At 35.4% G+C, this 12,946-nt stretch overlaps 1 protein-coding gene across 1 annotated transcript in view; it reads left to right on the plus strand.

The window, feature by feature from the left end:
- The window catches only part of DIAPH3 (diaphanous related formin 3), a 474,633-nt gene that overhangs the window by 130,455 nt on the left and 331,232 nt on the right, over nucleotides 1–12,946 (plus strand). The window contains exons 6-7 of the mRNA XM_090258348.1: nucleotides 8,513–8,587; nucleotides 8,674–8,743. Of these exons, the coding sequence (XP_090114474.1) occupies nucleotides 8,513–8,587; nucleotides 8,674–8,743 (145 nt within the window). The remainder of the gene's footprint in view (nucleotides 1–8,512; nucleotides 8,588–8,673; nucleotides 8,744–12,946) is intronic.

The raw sequence follows: 12,946 nt of genomic DNA on the forward strand, positions 1-12,946 counted from the left end.
CTTCTTAGGCTTCTCTCCTTGGCTTGCAGGTGGCCTGTGTCTTTCTGTGTCCTCACAATGCCTTTCCTCTATGGCCATGCATCTCTTGTGTCTCTTCTTATAAAGACACTACTCATACTGGATTAGAGCCCTACCCTTACGACTTATTTACTCTTAATTACTTCTGTAAAAGCCTTATCTCCAAATATACTCACATCATGGATTTGAGTGTCAACATATGAATGTTGAATGGAACTATTCAATCCATAACAGAAGTGAAGATTTCTACAACTCACTCTAACCTGTAAAATGATGACACCAATAAACTGTGATATGTTATGATGTAATGCCTAGAGAGACCACTAAAAAGTTATACTACAAAGAGATATACATGAAAAACAATAAATAAGTCAAAATGGAATTCTAAAACGTGTTTAAATAAACCAAAAGAAAGCAAGAAAAAGAAGATAAACCAAAAAACCATAACAACAAAAAACCTTAAAAAGTAAACAGTAGACTGAAGCCTTAACATATCAATTAATTACATTAGTTTTGAGTAGTTTAAATATGCCAATTAAAGGAGATTGGCAGAGTGGATTAAAAAAATTAGTTATCTGCTTTTTATCAGAAATTCAAAAATAATAATGTAGGCAGATTAAAAGTAAAAAGAAAACATGCAAACATTAATCAAAAGAAAGCAGTTGTAGCTATCTTAATATCAAATAATTTTTTAAAATATCATAGTTTAGACTTCATATTAAAGAAAATATAATAGTTATTGATTATAATGGTCAACTGGCTGGTTTGGCTCAGTGGATTGAGCGTCGGCCTGCGAGCTAAGTGTCGCTGGTTCAATCTTCCAGTCAGGGCACATCAGAGAAGGAAAACTCTGACTCCAAAAAACCTCCGCTGCCTTGCGGCATACCTCTTCAGGGGAAAGGCTTAAGGGAGTAAACCCCGACAGAAAATCCGGAGCCGGAGTCCCTAAGGCGGTTTGACGTTGTAGTCAACACCGGCAACTCCTGCGGCGCACCTGAAGCCAAGCTGTATTGACTCCGTCTTTCCCTTGGATCCTTCAGCTGCGAAGAGAGGGGGTTCTGCTGCATGGGCAACAGCAGACCCTCCATATCACCCTGCCCAGGCTCTGTAGCTTCAGCTTCACTGGAGAGGACACTCCAGCGTCATCACAAGATGTCGATTCAACACGGGAGGAGACAGATACCGTGTCACTCCCGAGTCGGACTGCACAGCCATTCTCGGCGGTGCAGATAGACTCTTAAGAAGCTACACCATCGTCTCTCGAGACGGACGGCTGCCGACGATGATAATGGTCAAAAGGTCAGTTCATTGATAGACTGCTCCTAAATATACACATGTCAAACACAAGTGTGCAAAATATATGAACCAAAAAAAATAAATAGAACTGAAAGGAGAAATAGATAAATTCAAAATTTGATTGGAGATTTTACAATACTGTCAATAATCAATAGAGCTAGATAGAAAATAAAGATATAGAAGAAAAGAACACCATAACACCAAAAGACATATGTTTTTAGAACATCTCATCCAGCAATAGTAGAATACACATTCTTTTATTATTCCCACAGAACATATACCAAGGTAGACCATAACCTCGGCCATAAAAGCAAATTTTCTCAAATTAAAAAAAAAAAAAAAAGAAATTATACTGAATGTGTTATCTTATCACAGTGCACTCAAACTAGAAGTCTCTAAACCTCTGGAAAGTAAACAACACACTTCTATATAATCCATGGGTCAAAGAAGTACTTTCAAGGGACATAAGAAAAAAAAAAACAACAACAACCCTGAACTAAATGAAGATACATTCAAATCTTGTGGGATACATCTAAAGCAGTACTTAAGAGGGCAATTTATAACTAAACATACATTATAAAAGATGGAAAAACCCAAATTAATCATTTTTGCTATCACCTTAAGACTCTAGAAAAAGAAGAGCAAAATAAACCCAAAGGAGTAAGAAGTAGGGAAATAAAGATAAGATCAGAAGTCAATTAAATTCAGAACAGAAAAAGAGAGGAAATCAGTGAAACAAGGAACTGGTTATTTTAAAGATTAACAGTCAAACTGCTATTAATATTGATGAAGGAAAAAATACACAAAAACCAGTATCCAGAACGATACAGGGAATCTCACTAACAACCTCACATTAACAGGGTAATAAAGGAATATTACAAACAACTTTAAACACACAAATTTGCAAACTTGGATGAAAAAGGCCAGTTCTTTGAAAAGGACAATGTACTACAACCCATGTAGTATGAAATAGAATATTTAAATAGTCTTCTGAGAATTAAGAAATAGAATTACTATTTTACAACTCCTCAAAAGACCTTCAAATACAGATGATTTTACTGGAGAATTCTACCAAACATTTAAAGAAAAACTAATACCAATTTTACATAATCTCTTTCAGAAAATACAAGAGCAGGAAAAAATTCACAATTTGTTTCATGAAGCTGGTACTGATAATAAAGCTGGACAAAGACAATGTCAAAACAAAACAACCCTGAAACCCCAAATTTATGGACCAATGTCCATCATGAATATAGACCCAAAAATTATTATTGTAATAGACTACATCAACAAGGCTAAAGAATAAAGAAGTCATATAACTATTAATTGATGCAAAGCATTTGACAAAATGCAATACCAGTTCATGATACAAACTCTCAGGAATACAGAAATAGATGCTGTGGATTGAATTGTGTCCCTCAGAAAGAAAATTTTAAGCCCTAACCCCTAGCCCCTTAGAATGTGATCTGACCTTATTTGAAAATAGGGTCATCACAGATGTAATTAATTAAGATGAGATCATAAGGGAGTAAGGTGGGCTCTCTCACTACAATATAATTTATGTTTTTATAAGAAGAAACAACACACAGGGTGTTGTTTGATGATAGAATATGGGAATTCTGTATTACCAGCTACCACCGGAAGCTAGGAACAGGCAAGGAAGGATTCTACCCAGAGTTTTAGAGGAAGCCTGGCCCTACTGACAATTTGATTTTGGGTTTCTAGCCTCCAGAATTATGAGAATACATTTATTTTTTAAAAAAATCCTCACCCAAGGATATGTTTTACTGATCTCAGAGAGAGAGGAAGGAAGAAAAAGAGAGAGAAACATTGATGTGAGGGAGAAGCATTGATCACTTATCTACCATGTATATGCCCTGACGAGGGATCGAACCCACAACATAAGTATGTGCTCCGACAAGGGATCAAACCCGCAACATTTTGGTGTACAGAATGATGCTCCAACCAATTAGCCACCTGTCCTGTTTGTGTCTCTTCGTTAGAGCAATCCTAGGAAACTAATACAGAGGGGTACTTTCTCAACTTGATTACACAAATTATAATACAAAGATCTTATAGCTAATATTATATTTAATGGTGAAACACTTTCCCCTTAGGATAGGAACAAGGCAAGGGTGTTTACTCTAAACACTGTTATTCAATACAGTACTAGAAATTCTAGTCAGAGCAATGAGACAAGAAAATGAAATAAAGAGAATATGAATCAGGAAGGAAGAAATAAAAAGTGTTCCCATTCACAGAGGGCATCATCATTTACACAGAAAACTTCAAAGGTTCAATGAAAACTAGAGCGAGTCAGTGAGTTCAGCAAGATTGCAGGATCCAGGACAAACAAAAATCAGTTGTATTTTGCAAGATGAAAAAGTTTTAGAGATCTGTTATACAACAAGGTGCATATAGGTAACAATATATACTAAACACTTAAGTATTAAGAGGATATATTTATATTCTGTGTTTTTTTTTTAAGTTGAAAAACAAATCAATTGTATTTCTACATCTTAACAGTGAACTTTTGGAAAACATCATTTTACTACTACTGCTCAAAAACAAAAAACAAAAACTGGTGTAAATCTAAAATTATGTATGAAACTTTTATGTTTAAAACTATGAAACAATAATGAAGGAAATTAGTTAAGTTCTAAATAAATGGAGAGATAATTCCATGTTCATGAGTGAGAAGACTCAACTCATTTACTTCATCATTTGAGTTGTTGGCAGAATTCAGTTCCTTTCAGTTGTGTGACTAACATCCCTATTTTCTTGAAAGTTAGCAATTTAGGGTTATTTCAGCCTTTTGAGTCCACCCACATTCCTTAGCCCATGTTTCTCTTCTTCCATCTTAAAAGCCTGTAAAGGCAGGCTGAGTTCCCCTCATATTTTGAATCTCTTTCTTCCATCTTATGTTGCTTATTCAGCTGGGAATAGGTTTTACTAGTCTTTAAGAATCCTATAATTAGATTGGACCCACTTGGATAATCTAGGGTCATTTCTCTATTTTAAAGTAACTAAATTAACAACCCTTATTCCTTTTTTAGTTTCTCTTTGCAATGCATTGTAATATATTCATAGGTCTTGGTGTTAGGAGGTGGCCATCTTGGGGCAGGGCAGAGGTGGGCTACTCTTACCAGCACATTTGCCTGATCCTTTAATGACTTCCCATTGCCCATGGCATTATATATAGTTTTTTCAAAATCAGGCTTCTTCCTACCTGTTTGGTTTTATCTCTGATACAGCCACTTGTGGTGCTCAATGCGGGGCCCATCTTTAACATTTAATGTCTTTGCATGTACTTCCTCCTGACTTACCCTTCAAGACTCAGTTCAGACATCAGCTGCTTTGTTCCCAACAGGTAGATGATTATAACACCTATCATTACATTATGGAAATAATTTTGTTCAACATTTGTTTCAGCCACTGGTCTGTGATCCTTTCAAAGTCAGAGAATATGTTTGATTCAGTTTTGTATTTCTCATATGTAGTACAGTATCAAGCACATAGTGAGCCCTTATTAAAGGCTGGCTGACTTTGTTAATGAGCACTTGAGGTTTAGTGGTAATGAAACATCACCCTTCCAGCAGCAATCAAGTCCTAAAGTGTTTTGTAGGACAGTGTGTTCAGATTCATCATCCTTGGTTCAGTATGGGTAAGTATCAGTTTCAGAATCGGAATTGATATTCCTGGCATGAAGTTTGAGACAGGTTCAATAATGCTACATAGAACACATCATCGCTTTGTGCCTTTTTTGGTGTATATAAAGTAAGGGTATGCACCTGTGCATCAGTAGACTTAGATGCTATTTTTAAGTGACCTTAGCCTCTCTCAGTGTCTTTCTTTCTAAAACCATTTATTCAGTGTAGTCTGTCCCTGGTGCTGGAGATTTAAAGACAAATAAGAAATGGTCCCTGTTCTCCAGGTGTATGCCTCAGGTAAGATTGCTCTTAAGGTCTGGTAGGTTTATTTCAGCTCTGACAATCTGTGATGCATTTGTCTTTCCCTTCCTTAGGGCACTTTTGGAAGAGGTAATAACTTGATCTTTAGTCTGTAGGAAACACAACACAGCGCTTTATTCCTTTGGCCAGGAAGTAAATTGAGACTTGACTGAATGTTGCCTTTTGTGCTCTCCGAGGTGACAGTATTTGCTTCATAAAGCCAACAATACTTTGGAAAATCACTTTGCACACTTTTGATTTCATCCTCTATCTCTGGAAATAATAACTGAATTTAAAAGCCTAAGCTGCTTTGAACATTTAAAGGTGGTTTGAACATTTAATCCTAGAGACTGGCTCTTCCTCTTTTTCTTCTTTTACCTCTTCGCCTTTTTTTTTCTCCTACATTGAGAATCCTACAAAGTGCTAAATGGTGATATACTTAGAAGTTTCTGTTGAAGCAATTAAAAGAAGAGTGTGATATTTCCTGTTATAGAATTTTAAGAAGTAGATTTTGTTTTAAATCAGTACTTAGCACATTACTTTGCTTTTTTAAAGCAATTTTTTTCCAATACAAATGCTATTCTAATCTCTGTGCCATTTCTATCATGAAGAAAAAACATCTGCGCAATGCTTATTCATCTGTGAATGCAGTTTATAGTTAAACCACGTAATGCCTGATGGTACTGGGCTGACAGGCACAGAATAAATAGTACAGATTTTGTTTCCTGAAGATTGATTATTTATAGATTGGTTGATAATTTTTTTCCAGGTTGCTTCTTACACTGATGATGAGAAATTTTTTACTTTTGTAGAAAGCTATGGATTTCAATAAAACTCTGTCAGGACTGCAGACCTACCTACTCAATATCACTTTTTATCTTGAACATCTTTTCCAGAAGAGATAGGAACTGATATTTGCCCTTATCCTTAAAAATAATATTGCTGAAAACAGTAGGGGTGGGGACAAGTGTTTTGAGAGAATGGGTTTTGGGGTGACAATATGTTAATACAACAATATGTTGGCCTTGCAACTTTTTAGGAAAACAGGGAGACTTTTTAGGCCTGTTTAATTTGTGTTTCAATATTACTTTCTCAATGAGTACTTTCATCAGCTTCTTTCTTATGTTTAAATATTATAGTGTGTCTTTTGTTATCAAGCCTCCTACTTTCTACTCTCCACACCCTGTCCTACTTTTCTTATTTTTGATGTTTTATGAAATGTAATCTGCCTTTGATAAGACTGTTACCAACTTCTTTGATCGTATTGTTGTTGATAAATTACTTCTCACTATGAGTTAAAAGATTGTAGTATAAATTAATTAGGTAGGATGCTTCTTTAACTGTGTTTTATAGAGAATTAGTTTGTATGTGATATACGTGAGTAGATGTAAGTTTTACTTTAATGATTCGTATCTACAATGTAGAAGAGTTATCTGGTGGGTCCAGAATGGTTGATTTGAAAACTTACATGAGCCCCAGTATTCTAGTTACAGTTATTATATTAGTGGTGATACATTTTATTAATTACTTAGACCAGAATACTTATCTTGATTTATCTGGGTTAATATACTTTCTAAATTGTATAGCTTTAGAATATTTTTATGGATATACTTTTGAATATAGAGATTACTGACAGTTTACTTTGAACAAAGCACTGAGGTCTCACTGTGAGGCACTAACACAGGAGGGCCTGCCGAACAACCTGCCCACACATTGCAGTGCCAGCCCGAGCAGAACTCCAATTACTCCTTATGTGTTTGATTGCAAGCTTCCCTGCTGCATGTGAAAAATAATAAATGCAGATAGGAGACAAGACAAACAGTTAAGTGGGATGCCCTAGGTGTTTTCATGAAACATGAAAGCAGGAATTGAAGTGCCTGCAGGTAATGTCTGTTGCTGATAGGGCAGAGTCACCTCTTCATTTTTGAAGTAGGTTCCGGTTTGAAAACACCAACTTCTTTTTAACTTTTCTTTCTCCCCTTACTACGATAGTGATCTCCAGTCTCTGCTTTCACAGAGGAGTATTGTTACTGCTTAGTGCATTCTTGACTTAGTTATTCCTTGGTTTTCACAGAGTACAAATAATCTGACAAGTCTGCCAATCTAAATGGCAAATTGCTTTTCTTTGTGGGAGGAGGGAGTGGTAAAAGTAGAAATTCTGAATATTTATAGGTAATTAAGCTGTGTTCACAGAAGTGTACAAATGAAAGTAGATATTTAAACAATGTTTTTATTTTTCATATAAAATGTTGCATTTGATTTTTACCCTTCTTGTTTTCATGGGAAATGTTATATTGTATCTTAAGTAAGAAAATGGTATTATATCTTGGTATATGACTTAAACTTGTTTTTATTCTTTATAATGTGCTGTTTTCGAGTATTGGATGAAATTTTATTTTTAACATTTCATTTTTCTTTTTCTTTTTTACATCTTATTTTCATTTTTTGATTTTAAAGAGAGGGGAAGGGAAGGAGAAAGAGAGGGCAAGAAACAGCAATGTGAGAGAGAAACATCGATTGCTTCCTTTTCATATATGCCCCAACCCAGGCATGTGCCTTTGACCAGGAGTCAAATCAGCAACTTTTTGATTTGCAGGATGATGCCCAACCAGCGACCTACACTGGCCAGGGCAACATTTCATTTTTCAGAGGCCACACACATACACATACACACACAAAATCATGCATACAAAGAAAAATATACAAATGCATGTATGCAAATAAATATATGCACAGATATTTTTTGATTTCTTCCACTTTTGTTTTGAAGACAGATTGTTAATCATTTTATTTATTGACTTAGGCATTCTAAGTCTCCACTGGGAAAAATATATTAATTTCTATAAAGGTTTCTATAATCTAGGTGAGCTGTTGTCTGTTGGCAGAAATGTCCTAATTATATGCAGTACTGTGACTATACCTATGGGTTTATGGACTAGAGGTGGCTTGGTGAGGATGAAAATACTCATTTAAAAAATAATGAAGAAGCTTTGAAAAAAAAAATCTAAACTTTGAAACAGGATGTTCTCAGTATGTATAAGGTTGCATAGTACTAGCTTATCCCAATTTTGCTCCTTCTGTCACAATTAAGACTATGAATTATGAATGGTTTTGTACAAAGTATTACTCTTATATTGTGTTTATGATTAGAATATTATAACTATTATAAAATATTTCTGGTAGTATTGTGATATTCCAAACTGAGGGTGCTAATTTAATATATAACTATCTTTTGTTTTGTTTTTCAGTTGGGTAGAAAGCTTTGGACATGAGGGGCTTGGATTATTACTGGACATTTTGGAAAAACTGATTAGTTGCAAAATGTAAGTATTGCTGATTATTTTCACTTAAGCTAACATTTGCATGTCCAATTGTAATTCTAACACTGATATCTTTTATGCCAATGCAGACAAGAAAACATTGTGTGGAAGAATCAGCACAAAGTCATACAGTGTCTGAAGGCTTTGATGAATACCCAGGTGTGTATGTGATTAATCATCTTGTATTCATTCTTCACCAATTCTTCTAGAATTTTTAAGAATTAGAGTTGTATAATAAAGAATTTGCGCTTAAGTGATGTATTACTTCGATATTCTGTTTAGTACGTAATGGAAGAAATACTGAATTGTATAATTTTCTGTTTTGTATAAAAACAACAGCCTCCTAGCAGAGAAGCTTAGAGATGAAAGGACCTTGTTTTGGCGCCTAGCTTCTCACGTATAAGTGAATTCTCTCTCCCTCCTTTCCTTGTCCCTCTCCTTCCCATTCTGTCCTTTTTGTTCTTCCCTCTTCTCTCCTCAGTCCCTTCCTCTCGCTCACTCTCTCCTAATTTCCAAAACTATAGCGTGAATCATCTTTGAAACCATACACGATTATTAAATGTGGTCTGCACTAATATTTATTACCAAAGAATCAAGTTGGAAAGACTTAATTTTTATAGTTTAGGAATTTAACTCTATAATGCAATTAATGAAAATAGATAAATCAGGTCCCAGAAATGGGGCAGTTACGCTTAATAGAAGTATTATTGAGACCAAATATAATATGACAGATCTGCAGAGTTTGCATATTTAAAGAGGAAACGTTAGAAGAGAGAAACACTAAGCTCTTTACTGAAGGTAGATTTTCTGACAGTGTTTCTTTTATACTGTTAATTGAAGAAGTTTTTCTCTCCCATGCCATGTCTTTAGCTCCAACATCTAAATGCTTTTACCTCATGATGTGTGAGTAATGATAGGTATTTTAGTTGCTGTTAGACAGCGGGAGAGGAAATTGTGCTTATGATGGTGTGATGATTTGTGTTTTATAGCAAACTATATTTCTGATAATTTTATTTTTAGTATTTTGCCTTATTCTGATTTTTAGAATAAACCTTTAGAAAACTTCACACTTAAGTACTGATACTTAAATTACTAACATTTATTTTATATATTTTTTACTAAATGTAGCAAATATTTGTTTCCTAATTATTTTTATCTTGCTGAATTATTTATGTATTTTTTTAGCATTTTCTGGAGCTAAGTTTTCTATTTTTAGCCAGTGAAATATTTTTCTTCTCCCTTGTCCCTTCTAATTAGATAAGATTTTCAATGAAAATATCTGATGTAGAAAACAAAAGTCTTCTATTGTACTGTGAGAAGTAGGTTTTAGGTATTTTTGTCGAATATAAGGATAAATGAATAAAGAAGTCAGAAACTGCTGATAGAGGGAGGTCTTATCATATTGTAAGTGTATAGTACTGCTTTAGGAAGCTCCTCTGAAAGTTAAAATAAACAAATTGGACATTTCACTAGCGGTGGAAAGTTCGATAGTAGAGAAATCCCAGGAACATGTTTTTCAAACCAGAGGGGCAGGTAGATCATAATTTGGGAAGAATACCATGGTTAAAGTGAGATGGCATATTGAAAATAATATTCCTACTCATTTTGAGTCTGGATAGGAGAGTGGATAAACTTTGTATGTATTTATATTCTATTTAGTAAAATTAACTTTTTATGATAACACTGTTGCTTACAGTTTGTACATGTGGAGCTGAGATATATTGCTGTTTGTATTTATTGATATCACTTGTGCTAGTAAGAATGAAAAGTTAAGTTACTGATACTTAGAATTAGTATTATATTCTGTCTGAAATTTTTGGTAAAGGGTTTTCTTTTCCCCTAAGATCTGTTGATATTTTTTCTATACCTCATTGTGCAGCCTTTATAAGAGGTCATTGAATGATGAACAATATAGGCTTTAAGAGAAAAAGGTGTGGTACCTTATTTTGAACTACTAATTATTTATGTAATAAGCAAATTTGATAATATATGAAAGTGAGTTTCTTATAACACTAAAGTGGACTATTATTTTTTAAATAGAAAAGGATTGTGAATATTAGGAAGACGATGTCAGGATGAAAAGCTAATTTGTTTAAGTTCGAAGGTAATTAGAAGAGGGACTTCCTTGTGGCCAGTTATTCTTTTCGTGTGTGGTTTTAGTTATACACCCCCAGCAAGGGTGCTCTGCTCCTGAAGCCAGCCCCTCTCCCCACGATGTTTCTGCTGCTGGGATTAATTCACACCAGTATGAATTCAGCACCAGTATGCATGTAGTTAGTGTTGGGCATCCTGTACAGGGATTTAGGGTACTAACCTTCCTCTACCTAACCCTCTTCATTGGCCTGAAATTCCATCTGTTAGGTAATAATAAGCCTCATAGAGAATGCAGATGGAACCTTGCTTTAATCCTCAGTTTAGAACACAGAGTTTTCTTAAAATCCAGAGTGGGTCTTTGACATTTAGTCAAGAGACTTTCTTAGACCTTCCAAAAGCTGTCACCACCTCTCTAACCTTATAAAAGCCTTCACTTAATGCACTGTACATGCCAGCACTGGTAAGTTGACTATTTCTCCCAGAGTCGACACTTTCCTGTTTTGCTTTGCTTTGTGTTTTAAGTAATTGAATGAGAGTAATTTTATGTAAGTAAGCAGCCGTTCTGTCTTCAGTTCTAGATATTGAATATTGACAATTGGCCTCATTTCACACTTAAACTGGTAACTACACTTTTTTATATTAGCAAAATCAGAGAATACTGCCTATGATGGAGCTTTGGGGGCCACAGGATGATGGCCAAAACCATGAGATCAGAGAATGCTGCTGTTGTGCCCTTCATACAAGATGGGTTAGGGCTTGGCAGAGAAGGTAGCTGCAGAGTCACTTGAGGAAATCCGTATGAAAATTCCTTGAGTGGCTGGAGGAGCCACAAGATTCTGATTCCAGGAGGGCAGGCACTGACTGAGGATAGTGAGGTGGCTGGGAAATGAGGGGAGAATGCTGGAGGCAGGCCTTTCTCAGTCCTTGGGCTTCTTAGGACAGAACCGGTCCTTTGGTACTTGCTAATCTTTGACTGACTTTGAATTGAATCTAAGCGGTACTTTATAAACCTCTGACAATTCCCTGGAATGATTATTGAGGCATATTGTAGTCTCTGGCCCCATGCCTGCTTTTTTATTCTTTGTTTGCAGGTATGAAACAAACCCCAGACTTCACAGAAGTGAGCATTTCCTGACCAGTGTAGTTATCTCTTTAATTTTCCTATTCATCACCAAGACAGAGACGTCTTCCCCCAAATCATATACTGGTGCTTTTGATCCTCTGTTTGCCCCTCCTTCTTTGTACTGTGTTCCCCAGATAGTAGTCTAAAGCAAATGTAGTATTTCAGCACAGTGTGAAGGCTTCTTTACATAAATGCTATTTACAATAGGAAAGTTATTACTAAAATCTCATAACAATCAGCACATTTGAATCTAAGCTTGTTATAGGTTCAACTTTGATACTTATGTTTAGTGCTAATTTTTAGTGTAAGCCATAGTTCATTGGTTCATAATTGGGATAAAGCGTGAGTTAACTCTTAGGAGTAATTGTAATCAACCAGTTTCTCACTTCTAGAGGATTCTCTGGGATCATGGTAGATAAAATAGTATTGTTTTATTGCTTCTCTGAATTTTTTGTTATTTGATACTTGTCTTCCGTATTGTAAAGGAGCCTTAAGAGATTTATACATCCTTAAACCACTTAAGTCATTAACAAAAACTTTTTTTTAAAAAGATTTTATTTATTTATTTTATAGAGAGGGGACAAGAGTGAGAAAGAGAGGGAGAGAAACATCAATGTGTAGTTGCCTCTCACATGCCCCCAACTGGGGACTCTGCCCACAACCCAGGCATGTGCCGCGACCGGGAATCGAACCTACTACCCTTTGGTTCACAGGCTGGCACTCAGTCCAAGAAACCACACCAGCCAGGGCCATTAACATAACTGCTTATCTTCTAATTGGTTGTGACATCTTGACAGTAGCAAACATACTTTGTTTTTATGCCAAATCATCCCATTTTATAATGTGTTTGCAACTGCACTGTCTTTTTGATGATAAAATATTCCAATCAGAGTACAGATGCTCCTTATGGCAGTTTCTATATGGTATGTACCCAAATCATCCTTCAGCTTTTCCCCATTTTTGAACGAGGTGTTATTCTCTGGGCCTACACCGTATAATGTGGTTGCTATAGGCATGTGGCTGTTGAACATTTGAAATATATCTAGTCTGAGTTGAGATGTGCTCTAAGTATAAAATACACTCTAGATTTGGACTAAGGGAGGAAAAAAGTGAAATGTCTCATCAATGAATGTTTTATTTAGATT

The sequence above is a fragment of the Furipterus horrens genome, unplaced genomic scaffold (genome assembly GCF_987537825.1).
Source record: "Furipterus horrens unplaced genomic scaffold, mFurHor1.1.pri manual_scaffold_12, whole genome shotgun sequence".
Lineage (NCBI taxonomy): Eukaryota > Metazoa > Chordata > Mammalia > Chiroptera > Furipteridae > Furipterus > Furipterus horrens.